The sequence below is a fragment of the Tuber melanosporum genome, assembly GCF_000151645.1.
Source record: "Tuber melanosporum whole genome shotgun sequence assembly, scaffold_5, strain Mel28".
NCBI lineage: Eukaryota > Fungi > Ascomycota > Pezizomycetes > Pezizales > Tuberaceae > Tuber > Tuber melanosporum.
The window spans coordinates 524,828-548,548 of record NW_003299095.1 but is presented as its reverse complement, the minus strand read 5'-3'; the positions used below and the strand labels follow the sequence as shown (position 1 = coordinate 548,548).

Genomic DNA, 23,721 nt, shown 5'->3' with positions numbered 1-23,721 from the left:
TAACTGTGGCGGGCGCTCGTGATGGTGAATGGGGGGGAACGAAGGACTGGTGATGTTAATGATGAGAAAGGATCAACTTGGTATCGTAACGAGCGTATCAAACTACTAAATAGCATAGCTTAGAAGAGAACAGGGAGAACCAGAAGAAGAAGAAGAAGAAGAAAACAGCAGGCGATCCACTACACTGCAATTCGACAAGATGAAACAGGCAAAAAGAAGGAAAGAAAACTATTCAAAATAACCCATCATTACCCATTAAACCCCCTCTTCCCCACACCATCCACTCTCCCAACACCCCCCGCTACTTCATGAAACCGAAAAGCTTCCTCTTGAACCTCTCTACCAAGCTAATATTCCCCCCTCCCGCTCCCCCCTTCTTTCCCACCCCCTCCGGCAACTGCACATTCCCCTCCCCTCCCCGCCCACTGTGGAACCCCTCACCCTCATGCGCCTCCACCTTTGCCACATTGGGTACTACGTCCGCATCCGTACTGGTTCTCACCGGGAGCTGTCTCGGGCTGCCGATATTGGCGGCGCCACCGCGCTGGTAAAATTTTAGCAAAAGCAAAGGAGGATATGTGTTGAGGGGGGGTATCTACACCCGAGCTGTATGCGCCGCCGGAAGCGGTGGGGTCGCCTTCGCGGCGAATTTCGCCGTCGACGTAGGCTGTATCGTCGGGGACTATGTTGCCCTGGCCTAGAGTTGTTTGGTCGTTTGGTTAGCGCAGCGGAGGGGAAGGGAGGCGGGGTGGGAGGAGAAGTTACCGCCGCGGCCGTGGGAGACAGGTTCTGTGGACATGGTTGTGCGTGCTAGTGTTGGTACAGCAAGAGTATATATATATATATGATAGAGTAGCGTTCACTACTATGCTGTGAAAGCGTAGCTAAATACTGCCCCGGGGGGGAACCGTCGCAGTTTTAACCTTTTCCTTTCTCCCCTCCCCACATGATGTCGTATCACGCCACGTTACGCATCTAGGAACGATATGATACCATACGACACAAAAACCTCCGTATCTAAAACCCTGCCATACGATAAGCCACATCTTCCCCCATTCTCTCAACCGCACCGGTAAGTGTGATTTGAAAGGAGGGTTTCAATGACAGATACCAACCTGTCAAGCAGGCAGGGCATTATCATCTGATTCCTGACTTGTTGTGCGTGATCCTTTTGGCCATCGCATGCCATGTCTTGCTCGCGTAATTGGACCGAAGCACATATCGTCGTACAAGTGTGCGGTCGGGATCTAGTACAGTACGAGTACTCGTACTAGAGTATTAGGAGAGGGAGGAGAACGCCCCCCCCCCGATGCTCGAGAGTCGATTATCTCGGGTATTATTAAACGGGTGCGGTCATCTGCTTGTTGTCGGACCTCGCCTATGGCCGTGGGCCATGCGGAATATCATATGGAACTGCTGTCTGGTCATTTCTTTGCAATTCCCCCCACATATATATGTAGATGTGCGGTGAATGTTGGTGTGCGCACACTTGCAAGATATTGCTACGGGCATGAGAGACTCGTTTAAGGTGTCGGGAGGGACATTGCGACCGATAGGAGTGACTGTCTGGCTTTAAATACCGTACATGATCAATACCGGTACCATCTTGTACGCGTCCCACAAGCAGTCGACGCGCTTTGGTCGAAATATAGTCTACTGGTACGCCGTGGCCGCTTGCATGCCCGACTACAAGTACTCGTACTCGTACTGCACAGAAACCACCCGATTTCAATCACGCAGGATCTCAACCTACAAAAGTGACGTAACACTTATGTATATGATCCAGCGAGGACGGTTACGGTGTCACGCAAGAAGGAAGGAGGGAAATAATTTTCATTTATTACTGCCGCAAAACTATCGCCTCTACGAGAAGGAACTCCCGTTTTGTCTCAGAATACAAGAAAAAGGCATTTCCGATATACAGAACGAAAACAGAACGACGCGAAAGGCCCCCAGAAATCATCAGATACTACAGCGGAAAAGGTTTCCCTATGAATCTATGAATGGGTGGGCATGGCTGTGGAAGCCTTGGTCGATATTGCATCGGAGCTTCTCCACAACCTAGCATGTGTGTCAGTTGGTGTCGCTCTTTGAAAGACCAAGGACTTCGGGCGCACGCACGAGGTAACAGTCTTCAACTGAGTGTAAAAGTTGAGTCCTGACTTCCCATAAAAGTAATTTCCACCCTGTCCCGCGATAGATCCCTTGTTTCCGGTGAAAGAGAACATGGGTAGTGGAACGGGAATAGGGGTGTTGATTCCAACCTGGCCGGCTTCGATGTCACGCTGGAACCTGGCTGCGGTAGCTCCGCTATTGGTGAAGATGGCGACCCCGTTACCATATTTGTTGGCATTGATAAGGTCGACAGCATCCTCGAATGTGTCGACATTCATGCACACAAGAACAGGGCCAAATATCTCCTCGGTATAGCACTTCATGTGAGGCTTGACGTTGGAAATGATTGTTGGGGCAATCTTGAACTAGTTAGCGGTGCACCGGGACGGCTAAGCTTAATCACATACGAAATTTCCGTTGGGGTATTTCTCGGGCTTGTATCCCCTGCCGTCCAATAGTAGTGTGGCACCATCATCAACAGCGCTCTGGACAAGACTCTCAATTCTCTCCTTAGAGTGCTTTGAAATGACCGGTCCAAGATCAGCACCCTCCTCAAACCCTGCATTGACCTTAAGCCGCTTCGCCTGTTCAACTACATCCGACAGCCACTCCTGGGCTTCACCAACAAGCACTATAGCAGAAAGTGCCATACAACGTTGTCCAGCAGCCCCGAACGCAGCTCCCACAAGAGCGTTAACGGTAGCGTTTCTATTTGCATCGGGCATGATGCTGGGAACACATTTAGCACTCAACCCGCCGCAGCTGATCTGGGGGCATACCATGCATGGTTCTTCGCTCCAAGGTTGGCCTGCACACGTTTTCCTTGTTCGGATCCACGAGTGTAAATGTACTTTCCTGCTTTGTCACTACCGACGAAGCTGATAGCCTTGATTCTGGGCTCATCAATGATAAAGTTGACCGTCTTGGCGGCACCGTGAACGATGTTCAAAACACCCTCTGGTAGACCGGCTTCCTTGGCGAGCTCTGCAAGAATCATAGCAGCACCAGGGCTATATTTTCTTCAGCTGTAGCTCAATATCAGAATAAAAGATAAGACAGCTTACTCTCTCTCGGAAGGCTTGAGAATCAAGCAGTTACCAGTAACCGTGGCAAGAGGAATACACCACAGAGGAATCCTAAACAACTATTAACCTCAATCGTAACAATCCCGAACAAAACTCTTACATTGCCGGAAAGTCTGTACTCCAAATTAGCACAAAATTCTCGCCCAGACACCGAAAGTAAACGTACTAAAGGGACAAATTGCCGAAACAATCCCCAAAGGCTCTCTATAGCTTCTGGTCTCCATATCCTTGGCGACCTCGAGCACCTCACCAGTCAATTGAGTAGTAATACCACAAGAAGTCTTCACTAAATAGTCAGTAAAGCTACAAATCAACTCAATTGGGACAATAACACACCTCAGCAACCTGCAACCCCCGCAGCACATCCCCCTTAGCATCGGCGAAAGTCTTCCCCTGCTCAAGCGTAATACTAGCCGCAAGCCTATCCCAATTCTCACGAATCAAGGCAACAAATCTGAACATGACTTGCTGCCTAGCGAGTAAACTAGTAGCCTTCCAACCCGGAAAAGCCTTAGCAGCGGAGTCCACCGCAGCCTTCAATTCCTCGTCAGTAGACTGCGGCACCCTTGTGACAAGGTTGTTAGTCGCGGGGTCGTGCAGGTCTATCCATTCTGTGGTCTTTGAGTCAACGAATTGGTTGTCAATAAAATACTTTGTGTTGATAGGAGAGGCGATTCTGTCGTGGTTATTTATGTAGGACGCTGCGCTAGAGTATCTGGCAGAGCCATGGAGAGCGTATTTCTTAGTTGCCATCAGATATCCTAGGTTCTGGGGTGGGCGGATCGCGGTGTTGGAAATGCGAGGTCTAGCTGTAAGGAGTGTGCGGGTGAATACTCGTGATCCCATAGCTGATGTATTTGGGGAGCAGGGGTGGGCAGGGAGATGAGGCGAGGGGAGTAGAGATACAAGAGTGGTTTAGTGCTGATAGGCAGATGAAAAACCCCACCAAGACAACAATCAAGCACCCGAGAAGTGTATAGAGAGGGAGAAAGAGGGTAAGAGGTGAAATTGAGGGACGAATGGATGGAAGAAAGGAAAATATTTTTCTTCTTACAAGATTCGGATCGCCGGGGAGCTAGATGGATAATAAAAGGGAGATTGAGTGAACAAGATGGTTGAAAAGTTGGAGGGGGGGAAGGGGAGGATCAAAGTCGAAAGGCTGCTGTCGCCGTTGTACTGCACTCGTACAGATACATGCCTTGGATAGTCTAAGTCTAATGCCCACAATCCACCCTGGGCCTGCCTACTAAAAACGGGGAGAGTTTTCGGCGTACCCTACCGCAAGGTTAGGCACGGGGCTTGCCTGTGGAGTAAAAATTGGTCACGGTGTCAAAGGTAAGAGTGCTAGGGAGGTGTTTTTCTCCAAAGACAGGGATTATTTGGCTGGTTGAGCAACCTAAATGAAACTGTTTACTTAACCTTCTATCGGGTAGTCTACTTGTATGCAACGGCCATCGTCGGTTCTAACTTGATCCCTGCAAACTGGTTTCGAGTGCTTTGGAAAACCAAATTGGTTGGGTTCACATCTTGTACGAGTACAAGTACAGTACTCGAGTACTCGTACAATGTCGTGCCCACTGATTTGATCATTATTTCACCATGTAGCCCTCCTCGGTTGGAATCGGCTCAGCTCACGACAACCAACCTCCGCTGACCTCCAGGCTGCTCAACCATGAGGGCCCCCGCGACTAACATGAAATTGAAGCTTTCCTATGATAAAGCTTTAAAGGGGTCCGGTTGGAGCAAGTAAGCTACGTTACGTTGATGTCACGCAAGTGTTCAACGCGCTGTGCCAAATCGCCACCCCTAGAGACTTGAGCTTGTTCAATGTTTATCGAGTGACATGCTCAAGTCATCACGAAGGCCGAGTACGGTAGTAAAATTCTTGAAATCCACTACCGCTATCAGATTATCTACAAAAAGCAGCCAGTCAGCCCACGATAGGTTTAGTTGAAAAAAACAGGTTAACGTAGTTGCGATAACAGTCATGGGGTAAGTTAGCGACTCACAACAACCAAACTTGCTGGCGGACAAAAACTTTAGAACACGATACGGTATCGAGATGATGCACTACGGTATTTTCCCCTCGTATCCAAAGACATACCTGTACTTGTAGCAGCTTCTCAATCGGAGCAGAATCCCCATATATTTCCAGAACATAATGCCAATCACATGCGGTTTGCTTCAACAAAGACATGGAAAAAGAAAAAAAAAAAAAAAAAAAAAAAAAGAGAAAAAGACGACTGCGCAAGGACTGTTATTCCAATGGGTAACGACCGACAACCCCAGAAACATTATTATTGCTTCTGGCGCACCAACTCGCCTATTCTCTTCTCCAAAAGCGCGCGCCCTTGAGGGTCGTTCCAAACTTCGTGCGGTGAATGGTCCACAACATCCCAGGCTACTAAATTGTCCGTCAGTTTGGTCAACTCCCTCTGACCATCATCCCATCTTTTGTCCGCCTTTACAGCTTTCCCGGAGCTGGTGACCACAACGGGGATATCTCTGGGTAGAATAGCGCGTGCAGCAATTATCTCGTTCTTCGTAAAGGTTGTCGCCACAAGGTTTTCCTGAAGTTTTGCTTTGATCTGTTTGGGATTTTGATGGGCAGACCGGCCGATCACACGATCATTGCGTGAACGTCCTCTGAAAATCGCTCCCATCAAACGATCAATCCCGAGGGGGCTTAGGATTCCACGTAACCACAGAACGAAGCCTCGACCAGCAGACCCTATACGGTCAAGCTGAGACTCGGGAAGAGCATCAATTAGGAGCAAGCTCTTAACCTCCGTGCTGTGGCGGGAGGCAAAGATGCGAGAATATATGCTAATCAATTGTTAGTTTTAAATCGTTGAAATAGCTAAAGAAAGTAAGTACTTACCCCCCAGCACCATGGGAAACCAAGACCCAGGGCCCGGTTTCATCGGCCCTCAAAAGTGCCTCGGACAGAGCATCCACAGCCATACCCGCTGATAGAGGACTGGGAGCATTTTCGCTAAAACCCATGCCAGGTCTATCCCAAAAGCAATAACGATTGATCGTCTTGTTTCCAAGCGCATCCCTTACCCAGCCCTCGAGTCCATATTCAACTGGATCCTCCCCTCCCTCCAACAAGACGGTAGTTACTTTCTTTCCCCGGCTATCTGTTTCATCCCCAAGACAAAATATGTGAACCTCATACTTCTGGCTATCCACAAAATATCTCGTTCCGGGGGGTGCAAGAGACAAGTCGCGAGCACGAATAATCAGATTTCCGGTGAACAGGACAGCCAGTGCGATAAAGGCGATGAGGGTTATGGTGACGGCGAAAACAGAAAGCCATTCTTTCAATGACCTCCTTGTTTCCCTACGCCCCGTCAAACGCTCCTCCTCTTCAACCTTTCCGTACTCGACAACGCGGTCACAAAGTACCTGCCAAACCGGTTGCATTAGTCTAGCCTACCACCACCACCACCAGATACCTGGAAGCAGCAATCCGGGCCAGAGAAATCTGAGAAGGATATTCACATACAGCCCAGGCACTGACCAGACATGCCCCTATGACAGACACAATTCCCACCCATCCCTCTTCCCCACGGATACGTGATACCGACAAAACAATGATCGTGTCGACCAAGAACAGGATAGAAAGAGCAATCCAAGAGTATTGCTCTGATCTGGAGGGCGTAACGTAAGATATGAGAAGAACCACTAAGCCTCCAGTAGCAAGTGTCGCATAGCTAGAGCGATACATTAGTAACTGGTTCGGGTGCGCCTAAAGGAGGTACTGACGCGAAGCTAAAGAAGCCACTTCCCCGCGAGTGCATTGCCGGCGGAGTCACAAAGGTGGATATCAGCAGAAGAATCCACCACAGGGAGGAGATCGCTAGGAGAATGATAGAAACCCATCTCATCGATCTCACGGACAAAAGATTGTATGGTGTGACAGCTGGATCATCTGGATCGAGGTGGTGGTCGTCCGTAGCAGGAGGTAACAAACTGGTCCTCTCGTCAGGATCTCTTTGACCGGGCCTATACGAGGATTCGGCATCCTCATTGTCAACCTCATCGTCGGGCTTTCGGGAGCTCCAGAGCCCCATTGGCTAAGACTGGTGGTAACTGAGGTCAAAGGGCTTTAAATATTTCCGGTTGAACAAAGGTATCGTCCAGGGGGGGTTTTTTTTTGCCTATAGAGAAGTTGAGGAATGCAGTCGCACTCGAGTAAGTGAGAGGGATTGAAAGGCAGTTTTGAAGAGGCCTGAGGAGTAGCGTAGGGTGCTAGTAGATTTGTTTGATGACGAAAACCGGATGGAACCAGGTGATGTCATGGGGTGTCATTGCTTGCTGGACAAAACCTAGTGAAAAAAGCACTAGTCTACCATCGAAATCCTCTGAATACCGGTACTCGAGTAGTCTGCAATGACTCGTAGTGATAAATTTACACTACTAACTATCTTGATATCGGAAGAACAACGCGGTGATAGTTATCAATTGTTGCCCGGGATACTGTATCCTTCTCATAGGAATCGTCTGAGCGCTTGCGTGAACCGCCAGAGTATCCGAGCACAAGCACCACAGGACACTGAGCGTAGGTATTAGCTAACTTATGTGCCAATCTATGTTGCTAAAGATTGAATGGTGCTCTACAAAGTTCTCAAAAGCTGTAAACCTCCCAGTCTAAGGGATAAAACCGTTTTCCTTGAACGCCACTCGCCTTAGTACCAAGCAGACTGGCACCCATAATCAACGTTTAATCAGCTCTATTTGCTGATTCCAGGGTGGTAGGTCTGGGGGTGGCTTTTCCGTGTTGTCGGTCCTTTAGGGGCTATCCAATTCAATCAGTTGAGAGAAGGATTGAATATCGTAACGATTCCAATTTTCTGTCAGTGACTGTTACTGGACCATGATGGGCTCCCGATAACTAGGGGGCACGGGGAAGAATAGCCCTCTCCAAAAATGCGAACGTTTGTCTTGTCCATCGAAGCGGAAAGCGGAAATAGCGTCGAGGACATCGGTGGTAAATACTGCGTGGAGGGGTAACGGCTTGTAGATGGAGATTTTCTTCAAATTTCGATTGTTAACTCCAGTTGGTGGTCACAGCCGCTGTCATAACTATGGTCGCCTTTATTCTCGGAAATGACCGCTCGATATTAGATAATTACTTAGATAAGTTGTTATTCAGTTGCAATGGCAAGCACCGCTTTAATTTACTCGTACAGGCATACCGGTATGAGCTCGGGATTGTCTCACTACTCGGTCTACTCCTGTCCCTTGATTACATACAAACTGTGATCAGTGCGCACATACTTTTGGGACGACTGGGTCAAAAACAATCCGCCCACATGATCATTACCCATATGGAAGCCACCCCGTTATACACATTCGGGCCAGCGCCATTGCGGTGCTCGCATTCAGGCACTCAGAATTTCACCAGGGCATGTACTAAAGGTGTGACTTGTCGTCATCAAGTGATTAATTCATGGTATAAAGCCAACCAAGGCCCCTGAATGTTTAATCCAATTGAGAGCGGAATTTCTATCACAGTTGCTCAAGCTCTGGAAATCCACTAATTAACGAAGAAATCTCCTCCACTCAGCACCCACTCTTCTCCACAGCCTCGGCAAACAAAGCTTCGTTTTGAACTATTACACTACCTGCTGGTGCACCGCATGCCCGAGCACTGAAGGTGTTTTTCCTTGCAGGGGCTTATGGGACTTCTCATTGCCAACCAACTCACAGAAATTCCCATGATATAAATTTGGTCCGACCAATTCCGTTCCTGCAATAGACAGTCCATACTGACACTGCTCCTCTCACTTGAACAGATTTTACCACAAGAGCACAGCCCGGCGATTGCTCCCCTTCGGCTTCATGGGAATCACAGAAACCTCAACATGCAAGCACGGTTAAGTGCTCTCGCCGAGCCTCAGCACAAATTCCTCAATCACTGCTGCTGCCCCTGTCCTCCATTTGCACTCTCAGCTGTGATGCCCCCAACGCTCGCCCCCTCGGTAATGTTACTGTACTTCTAGGTTTCCGGAATTAGGTTAGAAATGGCTTGGGTCTCCCCCAACAGGTATGATATATTTAATTTCTCAATTCTTATGCAGGTGTTGGCCACTGGCACGCTGATGGAAAGTACCATGTTCATCCGTTCTGTATATTCGATCGTATATCTGTAACTATGAATCCAACTTTCTAAGGGGAAGTCCTAGCTAACGGTCTCTCTCAGTATAACAGAAATAACGCAGCGCAAAAGACAGGAATTGGCCGTGAGGGCCAAAACCGCACGCCAGCATTGCTGGTGTGCTTTGAAGGTCTACCGGCATACACTGTGCTTGAGGAGTGACACCCTTGTTAGTCCCAGCAAATGCGACTTTGTATCAGTCCTCTTCTCCAATACCGTATGATACTCAAGCTGCAATTCAAGCGGGGTGTCATACGGTAGGGTCAGGACAACCACCGTAAGTGCCCTACGGTACTCTCTTCTAGGATACCGGTACTCTCTTTTCGTCTTCTAAACTCAGCCTCTGCGGAGTAATATATTAAAGCGCCTGACCAGTCCCTAAAAAGCATAGCGGCGCCCTCGGGGAACAGTAACAACCCCGGCTCCGCACTGTACGAGGCTATCTTCAAAATTCGCTGACACCCCCCCCCACTTTACACCAAAAATGGCGAACACTAAGCATGCTCAACTTGTCCAAAAGCAACGGAGAATTATAAGGAAATCAATTCCATTGTAAAAGAAATTACCTGGAATCTCTGCATAGAAAGTTGAAATGTACCTTTTGTATGGGAAACCCATATAAAATTAGAAGTATCCCTTGTCCACAATTGGTATTTCTTGTATTGCACCATGGCCACCAACCAACAGAGCTCATCACTTACAAATGATGATACCTAGATGGCTCCAAAGGCTCTAGAAATTTTTCAATTTTTTTACAGGGTGGCAAATCTGGGATTTTGTAAAGTGAAACTGCCCATTTTTGGTGCAAGTAGGCGGGGGTGTCAGGGAATTTTACAGATAGCCTCGTACAGCACCGGTGCAGCACCATGCACGACAAATGGAAAAATAAAGCCCTGGGGAAGGAAGAAAGATAAAACGTTCTCTTAACAGTCGATGCCAGGCCTAGAACATGGAGAGTAAGAATTCGGCACTCAGTCGCTTGCCCGAATCGCGCTACACGATCTTCTCTCTTAATTACTGTAAAACTAACTGTGCTTTGGCTACAAAGGTACCCAGTACTAGTACATTGACCCCGCTACAAGAAGATGATCCAGGATATCTGCCCAAAAATCATCCAAAGTGAGATACCACGCTGAGAACACCGGTATACCGTAAAAGTACTTAGTACTCGCTATATCATTATTCCTATTCCACCACCACCAAAACTTCTCTCACGATATCCAAGCACCAATCACTCTGCCTTTACCACCCCCTCACTCGACACAACAGTGCCATAACACTCCCATCTCCCGCAGAGGCAATCATGCAAAACAGACAACGACCTCTGACCAAAAGGCAAAAACTTCAGCAACTCCAATCCTCCCGTTCGACCTCCAAAAATGCCAAGGCGGTACGAACTGTGGGTAAAATAAAATAAAAATGTGACCATCACAAAATTTTTTTTTTTTTTTTTTTGCCTTTTCCCGTATTTTGAATCAATCAATCAAAAAAAAAAAGGTTTATGTGAGCCAGTCGCACAACATGCTGGCTGGAGTCAGATGCCAGGACAAGCAACCAGCCGGTAATAAGCTATCGGTACGTACAAGTACGAGTGCTAGAGTATAGTATATCGGTACTCGAGTATGCACGCCACCAACTTTTTTTTCTTCTTTTTTTTTTTTTTTACCATTTTTGATGGCGAAAAATGGCTTGAGCCAAGACCGTGGTTCGATCGCGGTGGGAAGGCATCGCAATCTGGACCAATCCAAGCATCATGCCGATACCGGTACTTTTACTTGTATGATACCAACGGTCCATTCGGCAGGTATACAAGTGTTAGGTTAATCCTTCCACAACTAATTTACCCCCACGAAAGCTTTCTCACGACATCCCACCCAAGAGTCTTCGCCAAGAACGACTCGACGGGCCTGATATAATAACCGGTAGATAAGTTGGGGGGGGGGTAAGGCAGAAATTCTTGGCAGAGGGTGTTTTTTTTTTTTCTTTCGAGCACAACCAACGAACGGGCTTAGTCATGGCTCTAATCCTCTTGCTTGTGCGTGAGTGGCCGGTTTCAACATCGTTGCTGTGGGACCGTACCTGTAACACAGAGATTGTCCCCAAAGTGCCCCCCCCCTCCTCCTCGCGAGCCGATAAGAGGCCATAATTAACCGGCCTGATCGTGCTCGGTTGCGTGCGGGATTGTACTCGTACGGGTACAGTACTGTACGGTGTGCCGGTGCTGAGGAAGTTCGGGGATACCGGGAAAACGGGAGGGCCGAGGGACCACATTCCCCTCTCCTCTGGCCGAGTACGATACAGCAAACGGCGTTTCCCTCCCATCCAACTTTGCTACTATATATATATCCATCCATCCATCCGATACCGTGCTACCCACCCTGACAACAAACCTACTATCAAGTCTTCCTTCTCGCTCACCCAGTGGTTCGTCGGGTGCTATCGAACCCAAGAGATCCAGTCGAGAAAGTGGCCCTTAACTGGAAATAAATAAATAAGTCACCAGAGCTCCAGACTGAGATCTACAGTACGAGCACTCCACCAATCCCTTGCGTGTTCTGACGGACCAAGGGATAACACGGGATAATGTTCAAAATGGGGAGACGACTCGGACTCAGCGGCATCGTATGCTAAAACACAAGAATCCATGGCATTTTTATAATACCGATATATACTGCCCACACGAGCATAATAGCACAGTACTCGTACAGTACAGTACCGGTACTCTCAAAAATTGAACATGAAACAACCCCCCACCACTTCTCTGCTCCCCGGATGCTCGGGCTGTGTGCCCACAAATCTATTTACACCTTCACTCATTCATCATCTCCCAAAAAATGGTAGATCTGAGCCATATGACAGACAGAGGGATAACTTGAAGGTCCTTGAAGGCGTGCGCGGGGGGGGGGGGTTCGGTAGAGTACTGTAATGGTACATATCACGGTAGTTGTACTCTATCGTGTTATCATAGATAGGTAGGCACCGGTAGATGGGAGGGGGGATGATAAGGAAAGTTTGGCAGACCGTCATTTGAGAGAGGAGGGGGGGATGCAGTCTGGAGTGGGGAGGATTGGATGGTGACTTACCGGTACTGCGCGGCACGATTGTCCATCTCACTTGTTCTGTTCCTGTAAACGAGCACAGTACGGTAGCACTATCGTATCCTCCCGCCTGCCCGGTCGCAGGTTGAGCTTGGAGCACGACTTAGTAGTCTACGATAACCCGCTCCCCAAATCTCCCTGCTCGAGTCTCAGATTCGATAGTCTATGGTGTGCTACGGTACACCGAGATCAGGCCTCCCTTGACAGATATTCAAAAAATATATCGATTCGCTGATGCAAATTTGGTATGCGCTAGGCCCAAACAGGATTCGCTAGTGCTTTTTCACTCGTATTACTGGTGCGGTAGCACTCGAGCATGATATTAGTGGATCATGCACCAACTTTAGCCTTAACAACTTTTGACGGAGCCCAAAACCACCGATTCTCTATTGGCATAAGAATTGATATTGAGGAATGGTTATTATAGTCCGGTGTTGATACGTTTCTTGTCGAGGTATCATAAGTTACCGTATTTTGGGGGGGCCTATCTTGGCTAGGCATCGAACACATCATGAAGTACCGGTACTATACGCACAGCTATTCCAATATCCGAAATTTGAGCCTAAAAATCTCCGAAAAGTAATCCAAGACCTCCTCCTCCCTCTCTCACCTACCCACAAATCCTATCGGTATGCAAAAAAGGAAAGAGAGAGAGAAAAAAGAAAAAAAAAACGCTTAAACCGACACGATTCCCAAAACGCTTCGATCCTCCTGTGCAAGACACTCGGCTTGGAGCGCTGTACTCGAGTAACCCGAGCCCGATGTGGAATCTCTCTACCGTAGAGAACCAGTCTATCATGCTGAGTTTGGTGAGGCCTGGGGATGGGGTTTCTACATGGTGAAACAATCAGATGAGTCAGTCTACCGTAGGCCACTTCATACCTGCCGTATGTCTGAACAAGCGGCATCCCTTAAAACGCGTTAATCCGTGAAGCCTGTATCCGCCCTCACGCGTGCACCCACGCCTGGTTAAGCGACCATTTCAGATCAGAAACATGGGCTTCCAATCAATGTTTTTGCTCTATAGGACCACCAAGTGAGCACAGTAGAGCGCGGCTAAGATTGACCGACTGGGATGTACGGAAGAGGGAACCCTGGGTATTTTGATATGTGCAAGAGAGGCACTGCTCGTGGTCCCTTGTACTTCAACTCTAGTTCGTGGATTTCGGGTGATTTGAGGAAACCGGGTACCCGAGTATAAACAATGGCGTACCACACTTGCTGATTTTCCTTTTTTCTCGAGTTTATGAGTCTGTGTGCTCGGTCGAGTACTGTCAAGCGTAGTGAAGGGGGAGGAGATATATACCTTAAAATTCCCTTGGTTCCCCCAAGGAAACCGGGAAACCCCTCGGGGAAAAGGAAGCTGAGGAAAAACAGGGGCGATATCACTCAACCCTAGTTCCCCGCCGACAACTTATTCGTTCTCATATTGTGTGGATGTATCGGAATACGAAATCGGGCCACTTTATTCCGGCCCACTCAAGCCATTCCAATCTCAGGTGGTACGATATTATAGATATCTTTCCGGAGCGGAGGGCTTCTTTGCACAAACCAAATCGCCCGGAAGCTCCGGTACCACCTTTGCATGCGGTCGCTTCCTTGGTTCAGGATCTCGGTGGTCATGACGCTGGGCTCGGCGGCTATCTCTCCTGAACTTGGGAGAGCGCTCTTCTTAATCAGCAGACTCCAATGACAGGAAAGGAGGCTCTGTTGGGATAGCTTCATTACCGGTACTCGAGAACGGGATGAGACAACAATGGCTTGCCTGGACCACGAGAAAACAACGCGTTGCCTGGAGGGGAAATCTCGACGCCCTCAGACAAATTTCTCTTTTCCAAGTTAATGTGATGGCGCTATAGTAGTGAGATCTCCAGTTGACACGAGCACCAAACCTAGTAAGCAACACTCTCAAGTGCTCCAGCTAAGTGAGAAACATGGTGCAGTATCATACGGGTGCACCAGTATGATCATCATGGCACAAGTTGCCGCAAAAACTCTTGCGATTCGCTATCTCCGTTTGGTCGCTAATCTTGGGATGCCGAGACCAAGGTTCTTAAGAGGGATTAGTGCCTTCCTGACACGGGATAGCCCGAGTCATTGGTTGTATTGGATCTCAATACGGTACCGGTAACTGGCTTTCGCAATTCCGTTAACATGCCAAGCTAATCCTATCTTGGGCTGATGTCGTGATTTGCAGGGATATTCTCGACAAGGGGGAGATAGCGAATCGCAAGAGTTCTCACAGTACCGTACGAGTACCGGTACTGTTTTCAGCGACTCTGCAGCCAGGGGGTCAGGGAACCCTGCTGTGGGGGCCGTGCATGAGGATAATACGATACTGTACCTGTACGGTACTCGAGTGCGAGTACAGTACAGTCGCAACTATCGTGGTTACTCTTGCTCGCGAAGGAAGATATTGTACTAGTGCTGTACTTGAACTCTGTGGACCGTTAACTTGAACGAAGCTCAATCTCGGCTTGAAGTCAGCTTGCCCCAGGGGGAATTAAGGCCACGGTTTCACGGTTACCACAGATACCAGATACCGTACTCGTATAGCACCGGTACTGTACTATGGAGAATGACCTCGTTCATGTCGTGTCGCATGATCCGCCTGTCTCGTTCAGAGTACTGTGCTTGGTACTCTTGCGTCCTATCCTTTAGTTGCACTACGGTAAGTAGTTGGTGAAGAAAACCGATAACAGGACATAAATATATAGGATGGGGGGAGTCTGTCGAGGGGTTCAGATGTAAATATTTTAACAAGTCGGCAGTGATATCTACAGTAGTAAGTTAGTGCCCATCTTTAGTTGCGGAAGGTATACTTTAAATTACTCGTAGATAACAGTATCATGTCGTACCGTGCTCACACATACCCTTTTGAGCTCGAATAGCTTTTCCCCAGAACGACGCGCATGGGGTGGGTCCTTTGCGTAATTGGACCTCAGGGCTTGGCAGAGGGTTAGGTCGAGTCCAGCCTTTCTAATCGTTTTCCGGTGCCGATATCATGCCTGAACGTTATATCCCAATTCTGTTCTAGTGCCCTTTGCAAGACACCTTCCGAACCCGTTGCACAAGGTCTTTCATATCGTGTTTTCGATATCAAGTCCATAGTAAGTATTTTCAATATTTGGGCTTCGGTGGTCAGCGCCGTCAAATGTGACCTGAATAAGGGTTTGTGTGAAAGGTGCTGCTGACACGGAGGGCTATTGACCGAGACCTGCTTTCTGGATATCGGCACAAATGCGAACATGCAAGAGCGTTGTACGAGTAAGTTAACGTTAATCATCGAACTTTGAAAAGTGTGAGTATGACAAGGATTATTAAAAAGCATTTGGGAGAATACTCGCCCAGGCTACTACCGTAGATATTTTCCCGGGGATTCAGATGCGAATCCATGGCAAAATAGGTATAGTACTATATCGGTATCTTGATAATGGATCTGTAATACATCACCTCCACGACACGAGGGGAAAAGGTCTTGAGTTCTATTCTCCACCATTTCCCCGCGATTTGGGGGGGGTCCGATTTTTTGGTTTTCAGAGGATGCCCTGAAATATCGAGGGTGCATGGGAGCTGCCATTGACGGCGAGGGACAATTTCCAGAATGGCATTGTTGTCATACGGTATCTCTTGGTCGATCAGATCAGCCGTTTTTCTCTCCATTTTTAGTTACTGTAGTCGAGCACTGTACTCGAGTACGAGGGATATAGCACGGCTGCCTTTACCGGTACATGGCACGGCCTCAGAGCATGACATGTATCATATCCTGTTGCACATGCCTATAGAAATTCTATAAGATACTAGAAGGCGACTGCAGTATGAGAGCTCGAGTCATTAAAACTGTCGGTAATTATTGCTAAGACGCGTCAGATCGGGGCAGTGATCATTAGGCCCCTTCTCGCCACCCTCAGCTCCTCTGTACCTCCCCACAACAAGCTGAACAGGGGGGAAGTTTCCCGTAATATCGGTTACAACACATGAGAACAAGTGCGTGAGAAGACTGGATGAAGGGAAGGTGCTGGTGCTCCACGCAGTAGATGATGTAAATACCGATAATGTATTCAGAGGGCCGCCACTCCTGAACACCGACAATGCTGGGTATTGTGAATTAATAACCCAAAATTTCTTCTGGCTATGCGTTAACTTAGGCCCGATTGATCCCGGTGATGGCCGTGAGGGAAAAGATAGAGAACCAACTTCAAACGAGCGAGTACCAGTTTCATAAGTAGTTCTTCCATTGACATTAACCCCAATCCCTCAAGAAAACGCGGCTATAGGATGCGCCGTGCTAGTCCGCGAGTCTGACAAGGCCACAAGTACCCCAAGTTGACCGTTGGTGGTGTACATAATTGTGCTTCGATAGGTACCGGTAGTACTGTACTTGAGGTTTGCAGGGAAAACATCTGCAGAACGGAATATTATTAGTGGAATATTGCAGCCTTGGAAGCTACAAGTATGATGCACCGGGATCTTCAGGGCTCAGCGGTGCTTAGTAACCGTTAAGGTGTGGTGCCATCCCAGTATCATGCAGTGGAGTACTGCCGCTGTCGTACCGGTACCAGTATTGAAAGTGAGGGCAAGAAGGCCTCAGCATAAACCGACCATTGCGCAACCTATTCCTTCCACATCCCCATTGAGAAGCACGGATAATCAAGGTTCAAGAAGCAAGTTTTTTTCCTTTTCCTCTCGGAAGAAAAACACCAGGGGATGGATGGGTGATGTCTGATCCCGATCTCCCAGCGGTTTTCCACCCACGTGGACACGAAAATCGCTCAGGCAGCCGTGGGCCTTTCTCCAGAGACAGTGCCTGGTCAGGAATTTCGAACGTCTCGAGTTGTCCCAATCATTCTCTTGCATAAAAAAAAATGCCCACTATTAAATTTAAAGAGCTGAGCAAGAGATAAGTATTCGATGATTGTTTGGCGATATCATGTGATACTGAGCTTTCCCGAGTGCCGAAAAACCCTTCGGCTTTTTGGCCATCACTGCATTACCAGCTTAGGGTACGGATTGTGGAACCTCTACCGGTACAATGACCTCTCAAAAGTACTGTCCCACACCCCCGTCAACCGAGTGTCTGACAACAACCATGGGCACAACAACGGCCATTCCTTCACCATTCCTTCACCAAACCAAACCCAAATTAAATGAATGTATATTTAAATTAATCATAATTAACTGTCCTTCAATACTTTGTATAATAACCTCAGGCTTTACACACTGCACACAGGTGGCGCAGCATAGATCTAATCAACCTATCAATTAATGATTGCAGAACCGCCCACCATGCTGCCTTCAGGGCAACCTCAAATATGAGCCTGTTGGCCTCATTCTTCTTTAACATCCATAAGTGAGGGTTGTGCTTTTGTAGGATAGTCTTCATCACTTTCCAGACATTCTATTGGGTTCAAATCTGGACAATATGGGGTGTGGCTGTAGCTGAATATTATTGCAGCGGAACCAGGCCATTGTGGCCCTGGAAGTATGGATCTTGGCATTGTCTTGTAGAAAAAATGTTCCAGGTTGATAGCAGGGAAGAAGACCTTCCTTGAGAGTCTGAATATAGGACTTTGACAAGTATCCCTTGCATGGAGCAGCCTCATCTCAATACAGAATCACCAGGTCTGACTGGCTACCCAACCAAATACACCCTCAGACCATCTGTGACCACTCTGGTTTAATGTGTGCTTGTAGGTTGACTGTATCTTTATCATATATTTGACTAGGCAGCTGGAAGAGCTAATTATTTGGAGTAGAAGGATTGTTTGGTACGGTAGATTCATCCCAGTAAGTACCCTGTAAATTCCAATTAGCTTAGCTTGCTAGAAGATCTAGATAGAAGAGATCTAACCTCTGCCAGCATTTGGTCCTTTCCTTTCAGGATTCTTGCGTATGCTAGGCGCTTAGCCACATCAATTAGCTTTAAAGGAATGTGCTTCTTCGTACTCCATTTACACCGGTAAGAGTTCCCAAGAGCACAGCATAGGATAGAGACACTTATGGCAACAGGGCTCTCTGCTACAAGTGCTTTCCAAGCGATTCTTGGATGTCACTTGACAATCTGCCACACATATCTCTTCTCCACAAGTGTGAGCTTCTTTGGCCTCCCAGATTGGGAGTGTGCACCTAAGATGTTGTGGTCTTTCCAGCGTTTTACTATATGTGAGATTGTTCTGCAATCACAGTCAAACTCGAGCGCTAATTCCACTGATAACCTACCAGCCTCTCATGCCGCAACAATGACTGCACATTTGACAGAAGTGAGATCTTTGTGTGCTCCTCCTGGGGTCTGACTCTTTGCACTTAATCCCAATAGCAGACATTCTGGAGTAGGATTGATAAAGTTGTGGATATTCAAGAGTGGGGGGGGGGGGGGTAGTAGTGGTTGGTCGAGTAATTTGAGCTCTGATTTTTTTGATGGAGCGAAGTGGGACAGTACTTTTGACACATGAGTTTAGCGTACTCGAGTACCGTATGATGATATGGTACTCAGAGTTACATGTAAGTTATTATCATAGTTACAGCCACGCAGTTAAGCCTCCCGTGGCAGAGCACAGACAATTTATGCAAACAAACAACCACCACCTTTACTCTCCACTGTGTCTCCAGCACGGTATCATACCAGTGCACTACTGTAATCAACACACCGTGGCAGCTCTGGAACGTTCAACTTTTGATTCATCCTTCATAGTCCTCCCTATTTGTTCGTTTGTCTCGTTGAGGCCACAAAGGATGAATTTAGGGAGATGCCGTGGGTGATTCGCTGGTTATTCAAGAATTTCCCTACCTGATTAGGTCTTTCCCTCTTTCCATGGTCCGGGCCATCACGCTTACAAAAGTTGACAGAAACTGACCAGCTGCTGATCTCTTGCAGGGTTTTTGCCTCTTCTCCAATAGGATAGGGCTATGTTCCTGAGCACAACAGGAGGTTGTGAGGGACGGCAACTGTGGAACTCTCCGTGCAACTTTCAGTTCGCGGTGCTCCTGTTTGCAAGATGCTATGCAATGCAGGTAGAAGTTAAAAGGTGGAGATGGGGGGGCATTGGTACCGGTATAAGAGCGAGGGCGAACAATTGATGACAACTTGGATTGAACTGACCATAAACTGCGGTAGCTTTTCATAATTTTTTGCTCACTTCCAACTCCCTCGCTCACTCGGAGTCACTCCCCTCCCCTCTGCCGGTAACGCATCCCCGTTTCCATCATTGCACCCCAAGTGTTTTGTATGAGACACTATCACAGAGTGTCTCTATTCCTCATCCACCTAACCCACCTAATCCTCCATTTATTCACCCACCTACCGATACACAACCATCCACCCCTTCCATTCGTCACAACCAGCACCCCCCCCCTTTTTTTTTCACTTCCCATTCTTCCTCTTCCTTCCTTCCCTCTCACATCCCCTGTCGCCCAATAAGCAATAGCAGGAGGGCAATAAGATATCACACACAAGCATCGCGCTTATTTTCATATAGCCCGTGTTAGATTGAGCTCCCATGGATCTGCTCTACCACGGTTTTCCCCGCTCACCATCCGGTTGCCAGTAGAAAAAAGCGCGTTGTCTTGGACAGTCTTGGAAGTAATGGCATCCTGTACGATAGATAAAATGCAATTATGATATGGCATAACATACCATGGTCGTCATGGGGGGTTCACCGGCCGCGATCGTTGGACTCATTTAGATGGTGTTGGGAGCTCTCCTTAATTAGCGTTTTTTTAAGGCTTCGAACTGCTATTTTATCATCGTATTCTGGAGATATATTTTTAACTGTCCTCTCCACTCGAGAATCTTCCTCGCATTGGCACTTTATACCGCTTTTTGTTTTAAAACGGTACTTGTACTCGTACAAGTGATATCTGAAAGTAGAGATAGTGGCTTTCAACATTTCCGGACAAGGATTGAGTTACTCGAGCAGATTGCTTTTTGTCCCTTGACTTTCCTGAGCTCCACACTTTCCTCTGGTTTGCTGATGAGAGAAAGATCTGCTAGCACCCGCACCCTGCACCTTGCACCCCCCCCCACCTCCTTTGGATATTTTGGCGTCCTTTCACAACGAATGGGTGCCCAAAACAAGTATGGTCTTGCTCGCCTCTAGCCAAACGATTTAAAGGATGACGGGGATATCCAGTGAGCGAAAGAGATTGGCTTCCTGCGAGATCTCATAATCCAGTAGGGCTGTCGATAATAGCCTTTAAAGATCTGCTCTCTCTCTCTCTCTCTCTCTAAATTTGTAGCTACCCTAGTTTAAACTGCGGCGTACGATATCCTCCCCTCCATCCCTCCATCGTCCCCTATCGTCCCCATCCCTATCCCTCAGAGGCGCGTCACACCACAAGCACCCCTCCATACTTTTCAGCCCTTCCTGGGCACAGCATGAGCGCAAGACCACCAGCAGCAACAACAGAAGAGAGCTCGGCATAGCTTTCTTGGTACTTTGCAAATACACTACGCGTGTGAATTGATAAAGGTATCATCGTGTACAGGTACTGTGCTCGAGTATCCCATTATATTGCTCTGAACCCACATACCAGTATCAATCTATCTGTCTGGCATTGCTTTGTATCCTGCCCAAACCGTCTTCTTTACTGGCCCGAATCGGTAGGTTTATCTTCGTCCATTTTCACCTTGGGAGATGCGGATGTGAAAAAGAAAAAAAAAGGGAAAAATATTAATAAAAATATACCACACACTCCCTCTTCCGCCCTTATCCCCCCTCCAACCCCCTCCTCCTCCACCTCTACGGAAGGCATTCGCCCCCCTTCAGGTCCTAACGAGGCGACTTCCTATTCAAAATCAGCTTAACCATTTCATCCAGATTGTCAATTTTTCGCCTCTATCCAGTGCGTCCCATTAATCTACGCGCAGGAACTTTTGCTGCAGGTAGATCACGGGTACTACACGACTAGAGTGAGAGAAAGGTGGGGAATCTCAGGACCTTCTAACCAGTGGGTGGGTCTTGCTGCTGAGAACGGTACTTATAACTGATCTCGAAAACAAGACTGTGACCTTTCTCCCGGTTCCGCTCCCGCTCTCGAATCGGCTGCTCCCTAATTTTTTTTTGTCCATCTGCTGTACAATTGCGCATCCTTTTTTCTCCCGATTTGCCGTTTCCTACGCTTCGTGACGAGAAAAAGAAAAAAAAGAAAAGGGGGAGAGGGAAAGAGATATATATATATTGTTTATTGTCGGGCGAGTCGTTCTCTAGGATCGCATCAATATACTCACGATATCCACCGCGTTTGCTGTCTATGTTAAGTCAACAGACACAAATCGATTCTGTCCCGCGGCGACTATTTCCCCAGCAAGCAGTGAGCATGCAGCAAAGTATCAATCTTTCGCCGACCGATTTGGGCGGGGCAAGGGAGAACCATCGGAGTAAGTCCCCTCCTCATCTTATTCTAGCAATCTGTATTGACTTTTCGTGAACCTATATAGATTATGTATTTGTTGATGAACACAACCGCCACAAGAGGCTCAAGGGTTAGTGTGCAAGTTCTTTTTTCCTTTATGAGCTGGTTGTGAATTTCTTAAGCTAAACGGCGTCTAGTTATGCGGGCGTGCGGGGGATGTCGACGCCGCAAGATCAAGTGCGATGCTGCAACAACGAATACCTGGCCATGCTCGGCCTGCGTCCGCCTTAAGCTTCATTGCGTGCCCCCTATGGTACAGTATGATGGTGACTTTGCGCCAAGCCAACCACCGGAACAAGATGGAAACGGGGAATTTGACAACTCGAGCGGGAGTGGTGAAGAGGAGATGATTCCGGGGCATCTCGTAGCCAGGAAGCAGAGCAGGAGTGCATTGAACTATCCCCCTAGAGATAGCCATGGTCCTTATCGAAACATTTCACCACCCGAGCAACATCACGGCACTTCTCATGGTGCCCCCCCTACCATTGCTTTCACAGGTATTCATTCTGGGGAAGGCATAGAGCCACCGCTTTCGGGGATGCATTTCCCCGCCCCTGTCTACCAAACACAAGCGGTGATGCGATCTCAGGAGCAATGGCCAGGAGACACTGAATATGTATCCACTGCACATGTGAGCGGGGTCCTTGGACAACTCAAAATAGACGATAGTGGTGTCGGTATGTTAGGCTCGATGCAAACATTAACCTTTGGAATTGTTTTACTAAGTTGACGGAACAGCAAACTACATTTCTGCTCAAGGTCGAAGGCTAGCCGAGACTCCTGCGTACGAGCCATGGACGGAGGAGATAGAACCTAACCCATCGTTCCTACCTGTACAACATGATTTCGCGGTTAGAATTCACCAGGAGGATATGCCAACAGAAGATGAAGCACAGGAAATGTTCGGCATCTTTTTCAATCACATACATCCTTACATACCTATTGTGAATAAGGCAGCCTTCTACCGGCAATGGAACACTTCCCGCGACTCGATATCCCCGCTACTATTAGAAACGATTTTTGCTTGTGCTGGGCGACTGACAACGGATCCTTCAAAAGGGCTAAAATGGATGGGCATGGCAACTAGTGAGGGATTTCCACCAACCCTCTGGGAACTCAGATATCTAACTCTGCACTAGGACATGTTGATTGCTTTCTTGATGTGCCGCGTTTGAGCACGGTGCAAGCATTATTGCTACTGTTAAAGGCACGAGAGTCTGCGCCGCAGAGGGGCTACTTTTTCCGTTCATGGATGAGCGTCGTGAGCATTATTGCGATGGCCCGCGACCTTGGTTTGGATAAACACTACGAGCTGCACAAACAGGGTGTTGGGTGCGGCGAGGGCCCTTTAGATTGCATGACACGAACCAGGGTTTGGCAAGCATGTTTCGTATACGAGCTCATGATTTGTGCCCCGCAAGGTATTTTTCTCATTCTCCAGGCTCTAAGTTTACCTACCGTACATTTGGTTGACACTTATGGCAGGGCGCGACATAATGCAGTGCAACCCGGATAGCATCGATTTACAGACCCCAATCGTGTCTCCTGATTGTGATGAAAGTGAGGTCGCTATTTGTGAGAGTTTTATCTACTTTGTTTGGCTTGTCAAGAACATCCGAAGGATGAATGACGTTCACGCTAAACTGAAGTCAACACCGAACTGGAGAAATGACCCCCAGTTCTTAGAACTCTGGGTCCGGCTCGATGTGTGGGCTTATAAACTTCCAGCAAAATTACGGGTTAATGTTTCGACGGAACTTGGCACATCCGGGCCCTCAGGTGGACTCACATTTTCCGGGAAAATCTCCAAAATGTTTTATCATTTGACTCCCAATTAGCTTTCCCC

The 23,721-nt window shown here is 47.9% G+C and overlaps 5 protein-coding genes; 1 reads left to right on the top strand and 4 right to left on the bottom strand.

Annotated features, from left to right (window-relative positions):
* Positions 1-93: 93 nt before the first annotated feature.
* GSTUM_00008743001 (uncharacterized protein) lies at positions 94-873 on the bottom strand. XM_002840244.2 has 3 exons: positions 766-873; positions 600-697; positions 94-544 (listed from the first exon to the last, which is right to left on the bottom strand). Exons 1-3 carry the CDS (start codon positions 797-799, stop codon positions 302-304), a joined length of 375 nt encoding a protein of 124 aa, XP_002840290.1. The 5' UTR covers positions 800-873; the 3' UTR covers positions 94-301.
* A 943-nt stretch (positions 874-1,816) lies between these two features.
* GSTUM_00008742001 (uncharacterized protein) lies at positions 1,817-4,325 on the bottom strand. XM_002840243.2 has 9 exons: positions 3,537-4,325; positions 3,367-3,481; positions 3,301-3,313; positions 3,180-3,251; positions 2,895-3,125; positions 2,523-2,844; positions 2,241-2,474; positions 2,122-2,186; positions 1,817-2,061 (listed from the first exon to the last, which is right to left on the bottom strand). Exons 1-9 carry the CDS (start codon positions 4,044-4,046, stop codon positions 1,998-2,000), a joined length of 1,626 nt encoding a protein of 541 aa, XP_002840289.1. The 5' UTR covers positions 4,047-4,325; the 3' UTR covers positions 1,817-1,997.
* Positions 4,326-5,497: 1,172 nt separating this feature from the next.
* GSTUM_00008741001 (uncharacterized protein) lies at positions 5,498-7,279 on the bottom strand (the record flags this gene model as incomplete). The annotated part of the gene is made up of 4 exons (XM_002840242.1): positions 5,498-6,026; positions 6,082-6,611; positions 6,712-6,919; positions 6,972-7,279. 4 exons carry the CDS (start codon positions 7,277-7,279, stop codon positions 5,498-5,500), a joined length of 1,575 nt encoding a protein of 524 aa, XP_002840288.1.
* A 5,715-nt stretch (positions 7,280-12,994) lies between these two features.
* On the bottom strand, positions 12,995-14,482 carry GSTUM_00008739001 (uncharacterized protein). XM_052355810.1 has 3 exons: positions 14,193-14,482; positions 13,771-14,132; positions 12,995-13,694 (listed from the first exon to the last, which is right to left on the bottom strand). The coding sequence occupies exon 3, from the start codon at positions 13,370-13,372 to the stop codon at positions 13,088-13,090; it is 285 nt and encodes a 94-aa protein (XP_052211775.1). The 5' UTR covers positions 13,373-13,694; positions 13,771-14,132; positions 14,193-14,482; the 3' UTR covers positions 12,995-13,087.
* Positions 14,483-20,792: 6,310 nt separating this feature from the next.
* Positions 20,793-23,721, top strand: part of GSTUM_00008737001 (uncharacterized protein) — a 4,939-nt gene continuing 2,010 nt past the window's right edge. Inside the window, exons 1-7 of the mRNA XM_002840240.2 lie at positions 20,793-21,410; positions 21,464-21,840; positions 21,901-21,945; positions 22,013-22,552; positions 22,614-22,961; positions 23,015-23,296; positions 23,361-23,688. Of these exons, the coding sequence (XP_002840286.1) occupies positions 21,780-21,840; positions 21,901-21,945; positions 22,013-22,552; positions 22,614-22,961; positions 23,015-23,296; positions 23,361-23,688 (1,604 nt within the window). The 5' untranslated portion in view covers positions 20,793-21,410; positions 21,464-21,779.

Bases quoted from the DNA above. Each gene is read 5' to 3' on its own strand.
- GSTUM_00008743001 (XM_002840244.2), bottom strand. From the start codon at position 799: ATGTCCACAGAACCTGTCTCCCACGGCCGCGGCG. The intron at 698-765 runs GTAACTTCTCCT...AAACAACTCTAG, and splicing joins TGTCTCCCACGGCCGCGGCG to GCCAGGGCAACATAGTCCCC. The intron at 545-599 runs GTAGATACCCCC...AAATTTTACCAG, and splicing joins GCGGCGCATACAGCTCGGGT to CGCGGTGGCGCCGCCAATAT.
- GSTUM_00008742001 (XM_002840243.2), bottom strand. From the start codon at position 4,046: ATGGGATCACGAGTATTCACCCGCACACTCCTTACAGCTAGACCTCGC. The intron at 3,126-3,179 runs GTAAGCTGTCTT...AAGAAAATATAG, and splicing joins CTCAAGCCTTCCGAGAGAGA to CCCTGGTGCTGCTATGATTC. The intron at 2,845-2,894 runs GTATGCCCCCAG...ATGTGTTCCCAG, and splicing joins GGAGCGAAGAACCATGCATG to CATCATGCCCGATGCAAATA.
- GSTUM_00008739001 (XM_052355810.1), bottom strand. From the start codon at position 13,372: ATGCCGCTTGTTCAGACATACGGCAGGTATGAAGTGGCCTACGGTAGA.